Source organism: Dendrobates tinctorius, unplaced genomic scaffold, assembly GCF_039654945.1.
Source record: "Dendrobates tinctorius isolate UK_male_01 unplaced genomic scaffold, ASM3965494v1 ptg000116l, whole genome shotgun sequence".
NCBI classification, from domain to species: domain Eukaryota; kingdom Metazoa; phylum Chordata; class Amphibia; order Anura; family Dendrobatidae; genus Dendrobates; species Dendrobates tinctorius.
The window spans coordinates 27,033,778-27,057,085 of record NW_027361784.1 but is presented as its reverse complement, the minus strand read 5'-3'; the positions used below and the strand labels follow the sequence as shown (position 1 = coordinate 27,057,085).

The following is a 23,308-nucleotide window of genomic DNA, read 5'->3' as shown; positions in this document are numbered from 1 at the left end:
GATTACATATAGTATGTAGCGCTCAATATGATACCGCCATTTTCAATTCATTGTCTATAGAATAGAGACGGATATTGGATTGGTTGCTGTAGAAATACAGAAACACATCACAAAAGCTCAAGTATTTCAAGGAACATCCTTTAGGCCACGTTCTCACGTTCAGTATTTGGTCAGTATTTCACATCAGTATTTGTAAGCCAAAACCAGGAGTGGAACAATCAGAAGAAAAGTATAATAGAAACTCGTCACCACCTCTGGATTTATCACCCACTCCTGGTTTTGGCTTACAAATACTGACCAAATACTGAAAGTGTGAACGTGGCCCTAAGCTGCATTCAGCACACGACCGATACAGATTCATCGACCAATAGACACATCCACTTTAAAAATGGATCAATATGTCCGATATGTGAGACACAGCGCCCGTTCTATACTCATTTGTTTTGCAGATCAGACTCTGACATTAGGAGCTGCAATCAGGTCAAAAGTGGACAGTTTTTGCTCGTATTTTATTCCCGCTGCTCTTCTGATTTTACCGATCTTCTTTTTTTTTTAAATCCGCCCAATGGTGCCAGAGATATCATCCTTCTTAAGTGCCAATTTTTAGAGTTTTTTTTTACCAGGGGGCGGTGCATACAGAATATTTATGCAAATCAGCCTGAAGACACGCCCCCAGTGAATCCCACCATATGGTGAATTTAAAAAAATAAACAAAATCCGGAATACTCAGGGGGGCAGCGGGGATATGATTAAGACCCAAAACTATTTACTTTATACCTGGTTACCGGTCTCCTTTAAAAATGGAAGACAATCTTTTTATTTTAGTTTTCCATCAGTATTTCGTCAGTTTAAAACTGATCCATTGCTAAAAATTAAAAAAAAAAAACGCTCAGACACTTTGCCTCTTTCAGTTTTTAAACACAGATGAGAAATAAAACGTATACGACATGGATTCAAAACAGTCTGTCTTACATGGATGTAAAAGTGGAAACTTAAAGGCGTTGTCCTGGCTTGGGGATCAAGTCTGCTGTCAGTCTATGGGACTAGAGACTTGTGAATCCTCACAGCACGCACTGTGCGCATGGTCTGGATTCTCTGGTAATGGGAGCATGCAGTCATCTGATTTGCATGCTTCCAGACACATTCCAACTAGACTTGTTTGGCCTTGTTCAGTTCACTTGTATTGAGTAAGGCTGGACAAGTCTAGTTGTAATGTGGCTGGAAGAATTCGAATCACATACTTGTGGGCACATGTCAGCACACTCCCGGATCCAGCACTGAAGAATCCTGACAGCGTGCACTGTGTGCTGTGATGATTTACAAGTCTGCACTATAGTGACTGCAGACTTGAGCCCAAACCATGGACAACCCCTTTAAAGAGGTTGTCCGGTCTTCTGATAAAACTCTGCAGTCATTCTTTGTGACTGCAGTTGCCTGAATCCTGACAACGTGTGGTTGGGCATGCTGTCAAGATTCACTGATATTGTCAGCAAGTGCAGGGCATCATGTGATGGAATGCATGTGATTTCCTTCTGGCCACATTCAGACTTGATTGCCTGCCTTCTCTCAATACAAGTGAATTGAGAGAAGCTGAGCACATATAGCCAGCACGTGACCGTATGTATGCAAATCCAGTGCAATACCAGTGAATCCTGACAGTGTGCACACCACACACAACAAGAATTCAGAAGCCTGCAATCACAAAGAGTGACAGCAGAGTTTTATCAGTAGACTGGACAACCTCTTTAAATGTAGGGAGTTCATCCAAGTTTCCACATATAGAGTTCAGATATTACATTAATATTTATGTCACTCACTCTTCTGCTACTTGCGGGGTCATTTCATGAATATTCATGCATGAGATAAATGGATTCAACAGAATGACAGCACACGTTGCATCGTTTCACTAATCTCAATTTTAAAAAAAAGTCTTTTTTTTTTTAGAAAAAAGCATAATTGTGCTTTTTTTTACGGTGATTTTTATGCCTTTTTTTTTGTAAATGCACTCAAGATGTGTCTTCTGTTGAAATATGGTTGAAAGGTACAACCGTAGAGTAATGGCTGAAAATGAATGAAAATTCCCGGCTTCAGTAGTTTATGATGTGATAAAGTTGGGGCAAATTTCTTAAAATTAATTTCTGGTAAAATTGGTCCAAATCAGCTGAAAAATTAGATTGGAACCCAATCAATTTGAATGGAATCGAAAGTACCCTGAAGTCCTCCCTATTTTTAATAGCCAGCAGTGGTTAAGCAGACAGCTGCGGGATGATTTTAATAGACTGGAAAGGGCAATGGATATTGGCCTCATCCAAGCCTAATAAGACCGGCCCTCAGCCACCCTAGAAATGGCTCATCCATTAGATGTGCCAATTCTAATGCTTAGTCTCGGTTCTTCTAAATTGCCCTGGTGCGTCATTAAGGTTTCCATAGGTCACAGCTGGCGGTTCTCACGGTGACCTCTGTGTGAGCTGGTCAGCTGTAAGCTGCGGTAACCTTAATGATGTCAAGGCTCGTCACTGCTACTGGTTCTTCTTACGCAACTTTCAGTGTATTCAGGCGGTCGTGGTGAGCAGTAATGTTACTCATGTCTCCACTCAAAACAACCTCCAGATGTAGCAGAGTCAGGGATCATCATGGGACATCCATATTATGGATTGCGGCAGACCCCTGTGGATTATTTGTTTATGGTAATAATTGGGCAAAAGAGGGTAATTGTCGGGGAATGCTTTTTAAAGGAATTTTCTGTGTGTTTATTTATTTTGACTATAGAGTTAGTGATGGGGGTGCCTGACAGATGCCTCTACATTACTAACCCCTGGGCTTGATGTCAGCAAACATTACACAGCTAACATCAACCCCAAAACCATTATTCCAATTGCCACCACACCAAGGCAATTGGTAGGAGCCAAAGCTAAGAGTCAGAATTCACGTACCTAATGGATGTGTCATTTCTGGGAGAGTTGAGTGCTGGTCTTATTAGTCTGGGAATGGGCCAATATCCATGGTACTTTCCATCCTGCTAATATCAGTCTGCATCTGTCTGCTTAACCTTTGCTGGTCTCATCTGCTTTCCTTCAGGACAATCCCAATCCATATTACCCGTTAGAACATTAAAACTGAAATTATGGCTGCCATGGGAATAATGTGGCAGGCATATGGGACACTAGGGATTTCTGGTGTAAAAATGAAAAATCCTAGGCACAAATCTCTAGTGGGGACATGGGGCGGCTCATCGCTGATAGAAGTCTTTGCACAGTCTGTTGAGTTTCGCCAGGGAGCTAATTTCCTAATACAGAGCCGCATTCCAAGGCTAAATGGCTTCAATAATGAACATCTCTCCTCTATCCAGGATTTTCTGCACTTACCATCTTCATCAAACATTGTTTGTCCTGAAAAAACTTTGCTTCCAATCTGTATCTGACCCGGTTGGAAAATCGGGGCAGCAAGTTTGTTGTCTTTACATAGTTTGGTCAGTATCTCTGTGGGCTTGGTGCTGTCCCTCCAGGTGTTGTATCCTTCTCTAGAAATAAGAAAATAACGTATGTAATTTAGTTTTCAAATATGTAAGGCATGGGATGAAAGGCATTGTCAGATTCCTCCTTGGAATTGCCCTTTAATTTATAAAGATATTATAATGGTGAGAAATATTTGGCCAATAATATTTGCTTTTCTAATTTTCAGTTTGCAGAGGCTTCAATCTCTCCTGAAACAGAGGTTTCTACAAATCTACCAGAGAATAAGCTACGTTCCCATGATGAAAGAAATGCAAAGTAACCTATTTTACGTAATGGGTGCAAAAACAGTGCACAAAAATTGAAACATCAAAAACTCACCAAAAGCTCACTGTAGGAACAGAGAGAAGTAAATTAATAAAAAAAGAAAATTTTGCCAATGTTTTTAGGGTTTTGTTTATATGACGCTCATTGTTCAGTGAAATAGGACCTGGAAACATGCTTCTCCAGGCCAGTATGATAAACGGTGATACCAAGTTATATATATTTTTTGTTTTGTTGCTTTATGTTTTTACTGCTTTTAAAAAAAAATCCCAATTTAAAATAAACAAATAATAGTATTGTGTCGCCATTTTACTTTTTTATTTTTCCATTGTTGGAACCGGGCTTGTTAGTGAGTTGTAGTTTTCATTGGTACCATTTTGGGGTAAATATGACATTTTGATTGCTTTTTATTCCATTTTTTGGGGGTAGTAAACTGATCTTCGTATGTGCTTGCGTTGCGTTTTTGCTACATTTTTTCCCCCCCAAAAAATGCAGAATTTTAATGTTCCAGCAAAATAAATGAGATTTCAGAAACCTCATGCAGACGTTGCTTATTTTTTCCTTGAAGATTTAGAGCAGCTATATATGTGCAGCACGTCAATTCTTTCACAGTTTTTCACCCATTCTAACCTATTTATGACTGGGGACAAAAATGCCTGAAAAACACCTGTTTTTTAATGTAGCATTTTTCCTGCTTACACACACTTTTTTGATGCGGAAATGTCTGCAGTAAATTCTGAACTTGTGCACATACCCTAACAGGAGAATGTTGGGCTGCCCCCATCCATCATTGGCCACTTATACCACCAAAGTCAGTAAATATGGTTGACTTTGACCCAATGTTTAATGCCACCTGTTGCTTTCCAAATCGGTGTTTACATAGTTTTGAGCCATGGCTACTAATTTTTCCTTCCACTGGGGTTACACTCGAAGAAGTCAATGCTTAAATGAAAAATATTGATCAATTTTCCTTTTTTTAATCTTCGGAACTGAGTACATTAAAATAAGTACAAAATTAGTCAATTTTATTGCTTCGGAACCTGCCTCTCCAACAATTAGAAGGCGCCTTACCGATGAGGACCGCCTCGCAGATTGAGGAACACTGGTCTAAACATTACCATGGGGATATGAAGTCTTCAAGAAAAAAAAGAACAATTTTTCAAATTTTTTACATCCTTTAGATTGAACTGTGAGAATTTTTTAAGCTTGAAAATTCATGCAACTGCCCCACTTTCCCTAATGAGTGCGCCATTACTACAGGATTCAATCACGATAGCTGCAAGGATTGTAAACACCTTAAAACCCGTAAATCAGTGAGTTGTGTTTAGAGCCAGGGGACACAATGGACGACACTGATCTATTTCATGTTGTTTCCTTTTCTTAGATTTTTCTATGCTTCGCTTCAATTTACAATCTCCCAGACACATTTATCCTTATTAGCAGTTGTGCTCGCACAGATCTTACATCTCGTATTGACTTTGCAAGCCGCACGTTGCCCGGTATCTGCTGTAGAAACGATTTTCCAAATCAATTTTCGTCTCTCCAATGAGGTCGTCTGTCCCAATCAGGTCATAATCGTATATCACGATGGTTAATAGAGATTCTTTTGGGAAGGTAGCTTGGATTTCAAATGATCTGGAAAACACAATGAATGGGGTAAAGGGTTGTGTATTTCTTCTCGATACATAGAAGAACAGGGAAAGATGTAATGGGGAGAATTACGAAAGAGTTAAAAACCTGCGTTCTTATTGAATGCTGTTAAATTTAGACCATGATCACATGGGAATATTATATATTTCTTTGCAGGATCCTTTTTTCAGAATAGGTAAAGGGAATCTGTCACCTATTTTTTAGCCGGCACCGCCATCAGGGGCTTAACTACAGAATTCTGTAATGCTGTAGATAAGCCCCCGATGTAACCTGAAAGATAAGAGAAACGAGTTAGATTATACTCACTGGGGGGGCGTGGTCGGGTGCGGTGGGTGTCGCAGTCCGATCCTGCGCCTCCCATCTTCATACGATGATGTCCTCCTTCTTACTTCTGCCGCGGCTCCTTCGCAGGCATACTTTATCTGTCCTGTTGAGGGCAGCGTAAAGTACTGCAGTGCACAGGCGCCGGGAAAGGTCAGAGAGCTCCGGCGCCTGCGCACTGCAGTACTTTACTCTGTCCTCAACAGGGCAGATAAAGTACGCCTGTGCTGGAGCTGCGGCAGAAGTAAGAAGGAGGACGGCATCGCTAGAAGATGGGAGGCGCCAGGCCGGACCACGGCACCCATCGGACCGGACTGGACGCCCTGGTGAGTATACATTATAGAATGCTGTAGATAAGCCCCTGATGGCGGTGCCGGCAGCTGACAGGGATAAAAAAAGGTGACAGATTCCCTTTAAAAAAGTTATACCAATGTATGCGACCCCCATTCCAATGCCAAAACTATGCATTTGGTGCATGCACTGGGAACGTTTTTTTAATTGGACAATCTCATTTTAAAAAGGTGTTGACTTAGAATGGCAATCCCAATCCATTTGTCATTTTAGGGCACAAGGTGGTCATAGAGCTGGGTCACCTACAAGACAGACTGGAGAGCCACCAAGACACTCCTACTATGGCAGACATATAAAGTCCATTTATTCCATGGTTGGACATGGAGGATAAATTTCTGGCTGTAATTGGCTAACCCTGGTGATAACAACTGGTCATTGGGGGTTAGAGAAGCCATAATTTTGATAACTAGCTGATTGTCTGGGGTTGCTTACACTGAAACATCTGTACCTAGAAACGGAATATACTGACCACCTACAAGACTGCTTGAAATATCTGTGCACCCTGCTTTTATGATTTATCACTAAAGATACCAGGGATGCTGATGTAAGAAGCGGCTGCTCACACTACTGTCCACCCTGTGTATCTGATCTAATACTGGAGATAACAGAAGTTCTGAGGTAAGAAGAGGCCACTCACACCGTTGTCCACCCTTTCTATCTGCTCTATCACTGAAGATACCATGGACGCTGATGTAAGAAGAGGCCACTCACACTGCTGTCCTCCCGGTCTATCTGATCTAATACTGGAGACACCAGAAGTCCTGAGGTAAGAAGAGGCTGCTCACACTGTTGTCCACCCTGTCTATCTGATCTAATACTTGAGATACCAGGGGTGCTGAGGTAAGAAGAAGCTGTTCACACTGCTGTTCATTCGATCCATTAGAGAAGATATCAGGAGTGCTGAGGTAAGAAGATGCTGCTCACACTGCTTTTCACCCTGTTCATCTGATCTTACCTCATCACCCCTGGTACCTCCAGTATTACATCAGATAAACAAGGTTGTCAGTAGTGCGAGTGGCCTCTTCTTATCTCAGCACCCCTGGTATTTCCAGTATTAGATCAGATAGACAGGGTGAACACCAGTGTGAGCAGCCTCTTCTTAACTCAGCACCCCTGGTATTTCCAGTATTAGATCAGATAGACAGGGTGAACACCAGTGCGAGCAGCCTCTTCTTAACCCATTGCCCATGGTATTTCTAGTATTAAATCAGACAGACAGAGTGGACAGCACTGTGAGCAGCTTCTCACCTCATCACCCCTGATATCTCCAGTAATAGAAGAGATTGCTCACACTGCTGTCCAACCTGTTTATCTAATCTAATTCTGGAGATACCAGGGATGATAAGGTATGAAGAACCTGTTCACAGTGTTGTCCACCCTGTCAAGGTGATCTAGTAATGGAGATACCAGTGGTACTGAGGTAAGAAGACTCTGCTACCACTGCTGTCCTCCCTGTTTATCTGATCTAATACTGGAAATACCAGGAGTGATAAGGTATATAAAGGCTACTCACACTGCTGTCCACCCTGTGTAAGCTGATCTAGTACTGGAGATACCAGGGGTGCTGAGGAAAGAAGAGGCTGCTCCCACTGCTGTCCTCTCTGTTTATCTGATCTAATACTGGAGATACCAAGAGTGATAAGGTATATAAATGCCACTCACACTGCTGTCCACCTTGTATAGCTGATCTAATCAGGAGATACCAGAGGTGCTGAGGTAAGAAGTGGCTGTTCATATTGCTGTCTCTATGTTTCTGAATATTGAGTGGCTGCTTTGACCTGAAGATAGCCCGACAGTACATGGTATAGTGGAGCAAAGCTTCCTACTGCATATCCTCACCAGCACCTGTCTTTTCACCATTTAAGACAGGTTTATGTTTTCTTTCTTTATTTTTCAATTCCTGGAGAACCTCTACAAAAAAAGGCTTAAATAAAATGAAAAGGTGATAAGTTAGAACTATTAACAATGTTCTTCTCACCGTCCAAATACTGGATTCAATTGTTTGGGAATATAATTGTCTCGATCTTTGATTTCAGTCTTTCCCAGTCGCAAGACAATATAAGGATCAGATTTTCCATCTGGATCAGCTGGGCTGAGGTTAATTCCCTGGAAAAGATCATTTCACCGAAGTTATTAAGTATTATCTATTGTAAAAGTTGCTATGGTCACTAATGGTCATCACGGTCGTAAATTGTTATGCTAAACATCTGCTCATGTAAAAATGGAGGAAAAATTCACAATGCCGTAAGAAGTACCGATAACAACATAAGGCTCATAGTAAATGACGAGTCCGTGCCAGTCTTTGTAGTAACTTCTGCTGCCCCCTTTCCATTGTAATGTACTGTTGTACAGTGTACAGTTACACAACACATATGGTGGATAATTATAAGGACTGAACAGTATCGCGTTCAAATGGTTTGGTGCCAATAATACTTGTATTTAGCTGCCTAATAAACAATGCAGAACTACCACTAAAATACATAGTAAAAAATGAAATAAAAATGAATGGTGCCTAATAACCAGTGTTTCAAAATGCCTAAGTAACTTCCACCATGTCAAAAAAGGGAGTCCTGATCCTTTTGTTCCGGCAGCTTCACTTCCAGTTCCGGAGGTTTCACTTCCGGTTCCGGAGGATTCACTTCCGGTTCCGGAGGATTCACTTCTGGTCCTTTGTTTGACACAGGACGTAGTTCCCTGTTTAGGAACATGGTGCAGGCTGCGTCATAGATGGAGAAGGGGGCTGGTTTAGCTATTGTAATAATTAGTTGACCCCTTTATACACAGCTCTGGTCACATACCGACCTTATGACGGTGACTCCAGATCTAATATAATCATATGTTATATAAAGTAGTTGCTTAAACTCAGTTGTGTATTTTTTGATGGGGCTTGATAATACCCTTAAAAAGAGGAATTGAGTCACAAGTCTCAGGTTTTATATTTGGAAACTGATTCAGCGGAAAGTCTGAAGCTCTCTCAGAGATAGTCCACCATCTTAGTCTGGACCATGGGCTAAGTAAGGACTTTGGAGACCATATAGCTCTGGTTCTGCTTTATAAAGCTATGACTGATTACGCTATTGAATCTGCCGATACTATGCGATGTTGCCCATGAGAAGAATGGATTCATTTTAGGTTGACCTCATCTTCTCCTAACCTATGAGTTATGGAGATCTGCACATCCTCACCACCATCACCGTAAATTTAGCAAGCATTGCAGAGACCAGCTAGAGGTTCAGGCCACCAATCTCTCGGTGGGTACTCGATGGAGAGATATGGTGAGGGGGTATATCTGAGCAGCAACGGGACAACTTTTGGCAATTAGTATGTGGTTTGCTTTATTTGATTATGTATGTACTTATCTGAAAAGCAAATATTATGCATATTTTCCAACACTCAGAATAACTTCAAGGCTCTCGGGGAATAAAAGCAAGAACATGCAGACTCCAGAAAAAATTGACAAATCTTGTGGTCACCACTGAAAGCTCCTTCAAAAAAGTGCCTTGTGCGTGATGCCGGGAAGGTCCAACATCAAATGGAACCCCTGGGTCCAAATGCAGCTTCAAGGGGTGAGAAAAGCACATTAATCTGTGTGGAATAGGGATGGTATCGGGAAACGTGCATGGTCTCTGGTGATTTGTGAGTCATGATAATCAAAGTCCCAGGGATTGATCACTAAAAATTGCTAAGTAGAACCTCTATGTCCATAGGATTAAAGTCTTTATGAATCCAGTTATTATGGTGTTGGACAGTATTTAGTAGCGGTCCTTATTATCTGCATCTTGGGCATAGATGGCATTTGTGAAATTGTGTTCTTCCATGATTTACAAGCGCATAACGGATACTAGCGATGGTGTCTTCATAGTGGCGGTGGTAAGAGTAATGGCACATGTGCATGTTTACATCTCCAAATATATTCCTAGAAACTTACACAGACGATATAAACTCGGATGAGAACCTTCACAGAGTGGTTTTGAGGGATCCCTTGTAAAATTCTCATTTGGCGATTATCCATAGAGCTTGAGAGGTCATCCATGCTTTTCGAAATGCTGAAACATCCCTTAGATCAGAAAACAGAAATTATAGATATCAGTACTTAAATATTCATCAAAATTTCACAAATCATTGAGTCTTGTGTTGCCTCCGACCCCTCGGATCAAAGCTTTATTCTCAGAATGTTTTACATTAAATAAATCAAGTTATCCTATTCTACACAATGGAGAAGAGGAAGAAGAAGAGGAAAAGGAAGAGGAAGAAGAAGACCACTTGAAAAAAAGATGGATGGTTACCAAACAGGACAAGACATCCTGGAGAAACACAGACATCAAGAGTCAAAACTGACTCAATGGAATTAAAGTGTTTGTGACAATCTTGACAACTCTTTACTCAGTTCAACCAGGGCTTGTGATCAGCTCATTGCCATGGATGGGCGCATAACTAGGTGCTGAGTGCCAGCGGACGCCAATGAGCCACTTTGTCTTTCTCAGAGTATTTAACCCCTTAACGACCAGGGGTATTTTTGGTTTTGCATTTTCATTTTTCCCTCCCCTTCTTTCCAGAGCCATAACTTTTTTATTTTTCCGTCTATATGGCCATGTGAGGGCTTATTTTTTGCGGGACGAGTTGTATTTTTAAATGACACCATTGGATTTACCATGTAGTGTACTCGAAAACGGGAAAAAAATTCCAAGTGCGGTGAAATTGCAAAAAAAGTGCAATCCCACACTTGTTTTTTGCTTGGCTTTTTTGCTAGGTTCACTAGATGCTAAATCTGACCTGCCATTATGATTCTCCAGGTCATTACGAGTTCATAGACACCAAACATGTCTATGTCCTCTTTTATCTAAGTGGTGAAAAAAAATTCCAAAGTTTGCTAAAAAAAATAAATACATTTGCGCAATTTTCCGAGACCCGTAGCGTCTCCATTTTTCATGATCTGGGGTCGGGTGATGGCTTATTTTTTCTGTGCCGGGCTGACGTTTTTAATGATACCACTTTTGTGCAGATACGTTCTTTTGATCGCCCGTTATTGCATTTTAATGCAATGTCTTGGCGACCAAAAAAAGTTAATTCTGGCGTTTTGAATTTTTTTCTCGCTACGCCGTTTAGAGATCGGGTTAATGCTTTTTTTTTATTGATAGATCGGGCGATTCTGAACGCGGCGATACCTAATATGTGTTTTATTTTGATTGGGGCGAAAGGGGGGTGATTTCAACTTTTAGGTTTTTTTAATTTTTTTTTATTTTTAAACATTTTTTTTTTTTTTTTACTTTTGGCATGCTTCAATAGCCTCCATAGGAGGCTAGAAGCATGTGCATCTCGATCGGCTCTGCTACATATGGGAAATGAGCAGATCGCCCATATGTAGCAGATTTACTGCTGTGCTTTCAGCGCCGACCACCGAGTGGCGCTGAAAGCCATATGCCTGGAACAACCATAGAGGGCTCATAGAGACCTCTGGTTGTCCAGGCAACATGACGCCGACCCCCGATCACGTGACGGGGTCGGCGATGAGGTCATTTCCGGCCTTTGACAGCGGGATTTAACTAGTTAATAGGCGCGGGCAGACGGCGATTCCGCTCGCGCCTATTTCGGGCACATGTCAGCTGTTCATAACAGCTGACATGTCCCGGCTTTGATGCGGGATCAGCGCCGGAGCCCTCATCAGAGCAGGGGGATGTCTGATAACGGACTGTGTCCATCATTGGACATTAAGGGGTTAAAGGGAATCTGTCCCCAGGTTTTTGCTATGTAATATAAGAACAGCAAGATGTAAAGGCTGGGACCCTGATTGCAGAAGTGTGCCATTTACTGGGCTGTTTGCTGGCATTTTGATGCAATCACTGTTTTCTCTTCAGCAGATCTAGCAGTGCTCAGAATGCTGAGCCCTGTATATCCACACCTACACCACTGATTGGACCCTTTCTGTGTATGATTTACATTGGCAGAAATAGTGGTGGATCCATGGTTACACAAATTAGTTGACTAGGAGGCACAAGACACCTAGTCCTGCAGTGATAATCTCCTGCTGATAAAACACTGATTTTATTGAAACTGCAAAAAACAGCCTATCAAGCTGCTCTCAGATTACATAGCAAAAACCTACTGACAGATTCCCTTTGAAGAACTAGAAAAAGGAATGTGAAAGAAAATCTAGCACAAGCCCTAAAATTATTAAGAAGGTAGCTATAATCGGAGAATTCTATAGCAAGCCATGCATTCAATGCAGGCAGCAGCGTTAGAGTAAATGTAGCATTTGGCTCCCCACGAACTGCTTGCACATGAAGCAAAATACTCATAAACACTCTCAGACAGGAGGGCATATTCCTGGCATAATGAATTACACCTAGATGCCTCCACTGAAATGTTCGGACCTAAATATAGATCAGTCGCAAACAGCAATTATAAGATTAGGGGGGAGTGGAGAGCCACTCAGACACGACCACAGATCCGTTGTAAAAATATATAATACATATCTTTATTGGGACATACAAACAGATCCTAGACAAACAATGCTAAAGTGTACAGAATAAATCCACGCGATATGGAAAACACAGCGGATCTCCCTAGATCATACAGATAATGTAGTCCAAATAGGACATAAAATTCTCCTCACCAAGATAACGTAAAGACACTCCCTATCACTGGTCCTAGTCACATAGTATACACATACTAATACAAAGTCGATGAATGAGTGTAAACAGATATACATGTGCATAAACACTGGAGCAGGACAATGATACTACATAGACATAGTATGGCATCCTCATTGTAACCATTACATATGTTATATATTACAAACAGGCCTTGTAAGGGAGATGAAAAATATTGGAGGGAAAATCCCTCTAACCCTCACCCTCCATGACCGACAGGAGTGGGATTGCTGCCTTGCACACAATGACAGGCAGCAAAAAAACGGTAATAATTACCAAAATGTACGGTGGTGGGTGGGGAGTCACAGGGGAGACCGCACGTGTGCCCCTCATTCAAAAAGGTCTTGAATTTTTTAAAAAATAGGATGCAAATGACTTACCTTAAATTTACCAATAATCCTGTTATCATGGACACTGTGGTCTTCATCGTTGGCTTTGCCCCTTAAAAGCTCAAATGTTCTCACCCAATCCTCAAAGTTCTGAAATTCACTCTCCAGTTCCCCATCGTATATCTGAAGCAAAAAAAGCTGATCATTAAGAAGACAATGGTTCAAATGGAGCAGGTGTAGTAATAGTTTTCAAAGATAGAAGAAAAGCACAAACTCCTGGGGTACAGCCATGGGTTCCTTCTAGATGCCTTGTTTTAGGGGAGTAGCGTTAGGCTATGTGCACACGGTGCGGATTCTGCTGCGCATCCGCAGCGGTTTTGGCCCTGCGGGTCCGCAGCAGATTTAGGTGCGTTGTACAGTACCATTGTTTTCAATGGTAAACTGAAAAACGCTGTGTACATGCTGCGGATTTTTCCGAGCGGATTTGCTGCGAGCTACAATCCGCAGCATGTCAATTCTTTGTGCGGATTCCGCTGCGGTTTCACACCATTATGATGTGTGAAAATGCAGTGCAAAACTGCAGGCTAATCCGCAGATACCTGCAGATTACCAGGATTTAACTACGTGTGCACATACCCTTAGAAGAAATATGCTTAGTCCAATTGCGGAGAATAAGGCAATTCTCAAATAACAGCGGCTCCATTCTCTCCTTCCTGTATTGTAACACTGTTCATACATGTAACATAAATCCTGGATGATCCTGTAAATTTATGTAAGATACCCAGCAATCTAAAGAATATGTTGGCCTGATTGTACCATGACATTGGGGAAAACTGTGGATCCTTTATTCTTAAGAGATGTACATTGATATCCAAAGTATCTAAACCTTGAATGTCTCTTTATGCAAATTCGACCTATATAAGTAACATTCGACCGTTTAACAAGCTTTGCCACATGGGCTTAGATAAAAGCCAAATCAGACACTATTTGCAGACAAGTATTTGCCCCTCATCACTGAAAAACAAGAGGTTTGCTTTGGCTGGATGAGAGACCTCTGACAGGGGTCCAAGGAGATTAACAAGTCTTAAGGCCCCGTCTCACATAGCGAGATCGCTGTTTCGTCACCGATTTTGTTACGCAACAGCAATCTCGCCAGCGATCTCGCTACGTGTGACACATAGCGGCGACCGGCCGCTGATCGTGCTCAAATGTCCTGGGCCATTTTTTGATCACTGGTCTCCCGCTGGCCAGCATGCATCGCTGCGTTTGACGCCTATGAGCGACCTCGTTGGTGACGCAGAACTCATGGACGCAGGCGGGAGTCGTCAGAATAGCTGCTGTGTGACAAGGTACCAACGACCGCCGAGGTCATTATATGGATCGCCGGATTCTTGCTGCGTCCTTGAGTAGATCTGTCTGTCTGACAGCTCACTAGCGACTATTTAGCGATACACCAGCGATCCTAACCAGGTCGTATCATTGTCGGGATCGCTGGTGCCTCGCTTAGTGTAACGGTACCCTTAGAACCCCATCATAGGCCTTTCATCCAGAGTGTCTGGCTTGGCTTTTTTCCTAAATTAAGTGACAAGATTCATTAAAGGGTCAATATTGCCTTTTAGAATTGTAAATTCCAGTAGGTGGTACTCTTTATTTCTAAAGAGGCAATTTGCATATTTAATCTCCCAGAAGAGCATTGCAAGGCCAATATGTCTCCTCACATCGGCAAGTCAGTTATGTCACTCTCCCCAATAGAGACATTAGCCCTTTGATATCTTACTAAATAAATAAGTACACTTAATTTATGAGAAGGTCAGAGGAGAAAAATATCAGTAGAACCATAGGATAGCCAAAAGCTCTCTTATGTGCATGGTCACTTTGCCAAAAAGAGCAGTGGGGCAGTCAGGCTAACAAACTACTATAAAAAAAATTGTGATACTTGTAGTTGGATATCAGGAGGTTGGACACCGGACACCAGTGATTTGGCCTGAAAATCTCTGGTCCAATTCACTGGATATTAGGTCACGACTCATGACTGCATAGGGCACACTATGTGGGTATTTTCCCAACATTGCCTTGCTCAACCACAGAAGGAGAATTTGCATGAGACCACACGACACGTGTAGACGATGGAAGATGTGATCAAATCAGTCATTTGTTTTTTTCTCACATTTTCTCTATATTACCTGCAGAGTTGCGAGTTTTGGTCCTTCTTCTTTTGGCTTTGGCTTGATCACATCGAGTCCCTTTTTGACATCTTTCTTTTTCTTATCCTGTTCGTCGTCAATCAGCAGTGTGACATGTCCTTTTGTCTTTGAAGTCTTGGGAGCTGCAAATAAATGAATCAATAATGGTAAAATTATCTACACTATGGCAGAGGTGTTCGCATAACTCAAGACCCTGAATAATGAATGGCCAATAGGTTATAAATGTGACTGATGATACTAATTTACATGTAGTCAGATCACTGTCTCAACCCATGGGTTAAAACAGATAAAACACAACATTACTGCCTCAATGATCACATGAAAAAGTGAGTTAAAAACACATAAAAAAAGTCAAAGACGTGGCATGCCAGCTTTTACCTAACAATAGGCTTCGTCAGTCGGCTTCTTCTTTTGGCAAACCTCAGGATGGAGCTGGCGAAACCCAGGGTAAGGCTGGAGTCACACACAACGTATAAAAATACGGTCCGTTTTTCACGGACCAGAATCGCACAAATGTTTCATGAACAGTGATCCGTATGTCATCCGACTGTAATGCGAGAATGCAATTTTCTCACATCTAAGCATCCGTGTGACATCCATATGGTGAGATTTTCTTGCCGGCTTGCAAAATGGACATATAACGGAGCCCAATGACAAGTTAAAACACAAATGAAAGAATAGATATTTACACATAGAATACACATATATATACAGTGTATATATATATACTGTATATATATATATATATATATATATGTGTATTCTATGTGAAAATATCTATTCTATTCTATGTGTAATTATCTATTCTTTCGTGTGTGTGTGTATATATATATATATATTTATTTATAGTTCATAGAGTTCTACATAGCATAATAGCCGCTAACTCAATTGCCGGCTTCTGTAAAATCACTACAGAACCCAACATGATATGACACATGGTTTACAGAACCCAACATGATATGACACATGGTTTACATATAGTAAACCATGTCATATCAAAATGATTTATATATGTCAGCGTTTACTAAATTTATTAGTTTGTGTTAGGAAAAATTTGGAACTCTAGGGGTTAAATTTAAGGCTATAATCGCAGAAAAAAATTGCGTGGGCTCCCACGCAATTTTCTCCACTAGAGAGGAAAAGCCAGTGAGTGAGGGCAGATATTAATAGCTTAGAGAGAGACCATGGTTATTGGCCCCCCGGCTACTAAACATCTGCCCCCAGCCACCCCAGAAAAGGCGCATCTATAAGATGCACCTTTTCTGGCATTTAGCCTCTCTATTCCCACTGCCTTTAGTGGTGGCTCATGGGTTAGTAAGGGGTTAATGTCACCTTGCTATTGAAAAGTGACATTAAGCCTGGTTAATAATGGAGAGGTGTCAATAAGACATCTATCCATTATTAATCCTATAGTAGTAAAGGGCTTAAAAAAGACACACAGACATTAATCAAAAAATATTTTAATGAAATAATTACACAAAGCTTTTGACCAAATTTATTATGCTGCTAATCCAATAGAATCCCTTGTTCTCCTGTAATGAAAAAAAAAATAAAAAAACAACAATATCCATACCTTTCCGCAGTTCAGTCAGGTCCCCCGCTGCAATCCATCATAAGGGGTTAACTAGTTTACAACTGGGACCGGTGCTAATGCTACCGGCTCGGCAGTAAACCACTGCAGAATGAATGAAATCATCTCTGCGCAGTCTCCCCGCCTGATCAGAGATAAACTGATTAGCGTGGGAAAGTTTCTGAACTTTTTCCAACGCTGTCAGATCAGCGCGGGTCAGGCGGGGAGTCTGCGCAGCCTCAGTGACTACCGCTGACGTCAGTGAGGCTGCGCAGACTCCCCACCTGACCTGAGGTGAACTCAGGAGCTGCTCATTCAGGCACTTCATTGTAGCTTCAGGACCTTCATTCATGTGACCGCAGGTCCTATTGGTCACATGAAGGAAGGTCCTGAAGCTACAATGAAGTGCCTGTATGAGCAGCTCCTGCGCGCACCCTTGAAGGAGGAGGATGTCGGCACAGACACATGAAAGCCACGGGGGAGCTGGGAGCAGGAGCCATCATTGGAAGGTGAATATAATGACGGGGGGAGTGTGCAGGCACATGCAATATGCGCTGCTCCCCTGTCTATCAACTCGGCGCAGCTTCAGCACCGAGGTGATGGACAGCGGGTGGAGTGAATACTACATGAGCATAATGAGCGGAAGCACGTGACCTCCCGCTGTGTCTGCAGCCTGCAGCCAGACCACCCTAGCCCCCTGACACCACGCCAGAGCCGCCCCCCCCACTCTATTGCACAGCAGCACACAGATTTGGATTATAAGACGCACCCGACACTTTCCCCAAAAATTTGGGGAAACAAAAGTGCGTCTTATATTCCGAAAAATACAGTATGTTGTGAGTTCATTTTCCCCTTCGTCACTGAGGTCTGGTGAACTCCCTATTCTGGTAAAGGAAGGTAATGAGCCTGATTATCAGGCACCTGAGCCTAATGATGATGACTGGCTGAATGGAGTCACTGACTGGATATAAGGCTGCCGATGCCCTTCTGCCCTGCGGGTGATTCTCTTTGGACTTCTAGGACACCAGTCTGATTCCTGCTCCTCTAAAGCTAAGTTTTCTGCTTTGCCTTTTTGCATTTGTGTTTTGTTTTTTGTTTGCCTTGCTTTTCTGGATTCTGCCATTCCCTGCTGGGGTGAGCTGAATCTCCTTTTGCCAGTTGCTCTGTCTTCAGAATATTCCTGAGTACTGACATAGTCTTTTTGAAGCCTAGCGTCTTCAGGGCCTTTTTCACTGTCAGTCTGTTGGCTCTTATTTTCATAGGGTTTTTCACGGATTGCAGACAGCAGCCTTCCTGTCCTTTCCTATCTAGTTAGCTTGGGCCCCGTCTTTGCTCAGTCTATCTTTCTGTCTGTGTTGTGTTCTTTCTTCTTGCTTCACCGTCATTATATGTGGGGGCTGCCTTTTGCTTTGGGGTCTGCTCTGGGGCAGTTTACATTTCCCTTTCTGTCCTTAGGCTATCTAGTCCTCCGGCTGTGATCGAGGGGTCTAGGGCATCGTAGGAACCCCCCACGGCTACTGCTAGTTGTGTTGATAGGTTCAGGGGTCTGCAATCCGATAGCTGCCAACCTCTCTGGTTTTCTGGACTTAGCTTGCATTTTCTACGGTGACTCAATCATAACAACAGTATATGTCTCAATGACATGTGTATATATATATATACACAGTATATATAGGTGTGTATTCTATGTGTATATATCTTTTCTTTCGATTCTTTATCAAACATGCCAGTGTAAATTTAGTGATGTGCTGATACCACATATAAAAAACCTCTGTAATTCGATACTAAATGGCTCACAGTTGCCTCCTGAGTTCTACGTGGCGCATATAAGCATAATCCCTAAACCTAAGAAAGAGCATCTCACAAAAAATTATATACGATACCTATATCCCTCTTAAACATTGACTTAAAAATCTTTGCATCCATTGTGACTAACAGGATCAATAAAATACTCCCTCACCTCATCCATCGGGATCAGGTTGGTTTTATACCAAAGCGTCAGGCCCCAGATAATATTAGGAGAGCGTTAAATATTATTCATACAACTAACCTCCAACGAAAGCGACTTCTCCTGCTTGCATTAGATATTGAGAGGGCTTTAGATTCGGTGTCCTGGACATATGTTTCTAGGGTTCTATCGGAATTCGGATTCTCCCCTAAACATAAAGTGCCTCCAATTGTTATATGATAGCCCTATTGCTTATTTAAAACTCCCACCAACACATCCCCCTCCAAATAATATTCAGAGGGTACCAGGCAGGGCTGTCCTCTATCTCCGGCTCTTTTTGCACTTGCAATGGAACCCATTGTGGAAGCAATAAGGAGAGATCAGAATATCCTGGGCCCTGAGAATATGGGAGACCAATATAAAGTCAGCCTCTTTGTGGATGATCTCCTGCTAACATTAATAAGTCCCCACACTACACTCCCTCTCTTTTTTTTTTCTTTCCTTCACAAATTTGAGAAGATCTCAGGGTTAAAGATTAACATTGATAAATCCGAAGCATTATTTCTAAATTTTCCTAAGACAGAGCAAACTTATATAGCATCCCATTTTGGGTTTATACACAAAGAACATTAACATATCTGGGTATCAACTTAACAGCCAACAGGTCACCTCTGTTTCGGTGGAATTACACTCCACTGATCCAAAACTTCCAGAGGGACCTGAATAGATGGGCTTCCTCAAAGTTATCCTGGCTCGGCAGAATAAATGCATTAAAAATGGTCTCACCGCCTCGCTTCTTATATCTATTTAGGTGCCTCCCAATTATGGTACCAGCCAGAACGTTCACTCATTTACACTCTATGATGTCTAAGTTTCTTTGGCTAGGAAAACAACCCAGAATTGTGCAAAAACTTATGTTCCGTCACAGAAAAGAAGGGGGTTTATCCCTCCCTAATTTTACACTTTATTACAAGTCGGCACAGATTGCTCCATTAATAAGTGCGTGTTCATATCCCAATAGTCCGAGATGGGTTATTCTGGAATCATTTCTCTCTAGTCTAAACCATTCTCTTTATCAGGCCTATTGTGGACTACAGTTCCTTACACAGTGCATTCCCTGTGTGAACACTGCCACATGCGGATTATTTTTTCTGCACTGGTATGCCACATGGCCAATCCCTGATTGTAGGCTGGCTGATTCCTTTGGTATTATTGCACCTGTGCAGCTGCCATTTTACTTGGATCCACTGCACCCTGGATTAGTGCAGATGTATTTAGGCCTGTCTGTTTTTTTTTCCTGAATTTTGTGGAGGATTTTTTCCTCTTTTTGAGGTTCTAATGTGGACCACAGACCGACTTCCACGGGGGTTAAGTGGCTCCTTTTACAGTCCACTCGTTGCTTCTTTGGAGGAAAGTCCGGTGTAAATATAACTTACAATCAAGCCCTTCTCCCCTGACAGCTATATTACAAAACTCCATGTTCCCGCCAAGTCTTGAGTCACAAATTTTTTCTTGGTGGAAGCTGAAAGGTATTCGTATACTTAAACATTTGTGTTCCCCATTTAATATCTTACTTGACAGACAGGAATTTGTTCAAAAATTTGAACCTCCAGTTAGGGAGGTAATGTGATTGAACCAGATCTTCCACTTTGCAAAGCAGATCCTCCTGAGCGGTACTACTCTCAGGGCAACGAGTTTTGAAAATAAATGTCTAAATGACCCTTTGGGCAGGAGAACGATCTCATTGATCTACTATGCTATAAATTCTCCACAAGATGATAAAAAATTGGAGTATATGTTACAATGGGAGGAGGATCTGGGGTTTGAACAGTCAATTGTTGAATGGTATCGTAGCTGTGACCACGCTATAGAAAGGTAGTCACCAGACTTCTCTTGTGGAGACCTCCTTAAAACTATTGCACAGAGTCTATTATGTACCGGAAAAAATTCATAGCATTTTTCCTAATGTCTCGGGAGACTGTTTTAGGGGCTGTGGAATATCTGGTGACATGAAGCATATTTGGTGGTCTTGTATGGTGGTTTCTGGGCTTTGGGAGAAGATGAAGCGCCTGATAGCACAGATGTATGGTGGACCGGTTGTTCTGGAACCTTCTACCCTTTTACTGGGAACCAGGCCTTCCCGGCTTCCAAAAAGCTTTCAGAAGCTAGTAAACTACTTATGTATGGCCACTAAAATCCACATTGCGGCAAAGTGGAAGTCGCCCTCACTGTCAATATCTATGGTGAAAGAGAAGATGAACGACATTATGTTATATGAAAGAATAGAAGCAACTAGAACCGACACGTGGGATTCTTTCTTCAGGGTTTGGCATCCATGGATGGAGCTTCACTCAGATACTCGACTGGATCAGGCACTAACGCTCTCTCCGTAGCCAATTGAGCACTGGTCACGGCCTGGGATGGGATTCATATATGATCCTATAATAATGGGTTGGTCACGGCCTGGGACGGGATTCATATATGATCCTATAATAATGGGTTGGTCACGGCCTGGGACGGGATTCATATATGATCCTATAATAATGGGTTGGTCACGGCCTGGGACGGGATTCATATATGATCCTATAATAATGGGTTGGTCACGGCCTGGGACGGGATTCATATATGATCCTATAATAATGGGTTGGTCACGGCCTGGGACGGGATTCATATATGATCCTATAATAATGGGTTGGTCACGGCCTGGGACGGGATTCATATATGATCCTATAATAATGGGTTGGTCACGGCCTGGGACGGGATTCATATATGATCCTATAATAATGGGTTGGTCACGGCCTGGGACGGGATTCATATATGATCCTATAATAATGGGTTGGTCACGGCCTGGGACGGGATTCATATATGATCCTATAATAATGGGTTGGTCACGGCCTGGGACAGGATTCATATATGATCCTATAATAATGGGTTGGTCACGGCCTGGGACGGGATTCATATATGATCCTATAATAATGGGTTGGTCACGGCCTGGGACGGGATTCATATATGATCCTATAATAGTGGGTTGGTCACGGCCTGGGACGGGATTCATATATGATCCTATAATAATGGGTTGGTCACGGCCTGGGACGGGATTCATATATGATCCTATAATAGTGGGTTGGTCACGGCCTGGGACGGGATTCATATATGATCCTATAATAATGGGTTGGTCACGGCCTGGGACGGGATTCATATATGATCCTATAATAATGGGTTGGTCACGGCCTGGGACGGGATTCATATATGATCCTATAATAATGGGTTGGTCACGGCCTGGGACGGGATTCATATATGATCCTATAATAATGGGTTGGTCACGGCCTGGGACAGGATTCATATATGATCCTATAATAATGGGTTGGTCACGGCCTGGGACGGGATTCATATATGATCCTATAATAATGGGTTGGTCACGGCCTGGGACGGGATTCATATATGATCCTATAATAGTGGGTTGGTCACGGCCTGGGACGGGATTCATATATGATCCTATAATAATGGGTTGGTCACGGCCTGGGACGGGATTCATATATGATCCTATAATAGTGGGTTGGTCACGGCCTGGGACGGGATTCATATATGATCCTATAATAATGGGTTGGTCACGGCCTGGGACGGGATTCATATATGATCCTATATAGTGGGTTGCATAACCGCTTTATACGCCTTGGATTGGTTATTGATGATACCATTATAGATTATTGGATATCGTATAATTAAATCCTTTGTGCCTTGCTTGTAGAACTGCTGGTCTCATTGGATGAATACACCGATATTGAGACGAGGCAGTAAAGTTGTACTTTGCCTGTTTTTTTTCCCGTTTTGACCACTTTATTGAATGGTGCCTTGCACTGAACTCACTGGTGTTCTTGTGATGGAAAGAGTGTCTGGATAAGTTACTATAGCCAGAGTAATGTATTTCAATTTGTTTAGTTCCTATACAACATATAGACGGCACACACACATAAATACATATTTTAGATATATGTGTATATATATACCCACCCGCCTCAGATGCAGGCAGAGGTGGCGCTGTGCTTGCTGCATTAGATTTGGCCTAAAGAAAACAGAAAATTTCATTTCAATAAGTTGAAAGTGAAAAAAAAATTGCTGCACATTCATAAACAGCGAAATGTCTTAGCCATAATATAAATAACACTTACCTTTGTAACCCTAGTCCTGTGGGTCACAGGGTCCTACTCAGGTTTCCCACCTGACAGCATTTTTCTTTTCAGTAGAATAAATAATATTTTACACCAAAAGGCAGAAAGAAGTGATCATTGCAAATAAATTTAATTCTGCATTGTTAAATAGCTTAATGCCAACTGCATTTATTTTCAGAGCTGCATTCAGAATTGTGCTGCCTAAAATTTGACATCATTGTGCCGATTACTTTACAGTATATATATATATTATACTAAACTATACATTCACACCACAGTAAGATGTGAGGTCGTCCAGCCTCAAAAGTAATCATTTGAATACTAAGTTACCGTAATTGCC

General features: G+C 42.0%; 1 protein-coding gene across 1 annotated transcript in view; it reads right to left on the bottom strand.

The window, feature by feature from the left end:
* The window catches only part of FER1L6 (fer-1 like family member 6), a 241,960-nt gene that overhangs the window by 12,431 nt on the left and 206,221 nt on the right, over positions 1–23,308 (bottom strand). The window contains exons 28-34 of the mRNA XM_073590299.1: positions 22,811–22,862; positions 15,261–15,403; positions 13,129–13,260; positions 10,027–10,155; positions 8,077–8,204; positions 5,241–5,411; positions 3,366–3,520 (exon numbers count right to left, since the gene is read on the bottom strand). Of these exons, the coding sequence (XP_073446400.1) occupies positions 3,366–3,520; positions 5,241–5,411; positions 8,077–8,204; positions 10,027–10,155; positions 13,129–13,260; positions 15,261–15,403; positions 22,811–22,862 (910 nt within the window). The remainder of the gene's footprint in view (positions 1–3,365; positions 3,521–5,240; positions 5,412–8,076; positions 8,205–10,026; positions 10,156–13,128; positions 13,261–15,260; positions 15,404–22,810; positions 22,863–23,308) is intronic.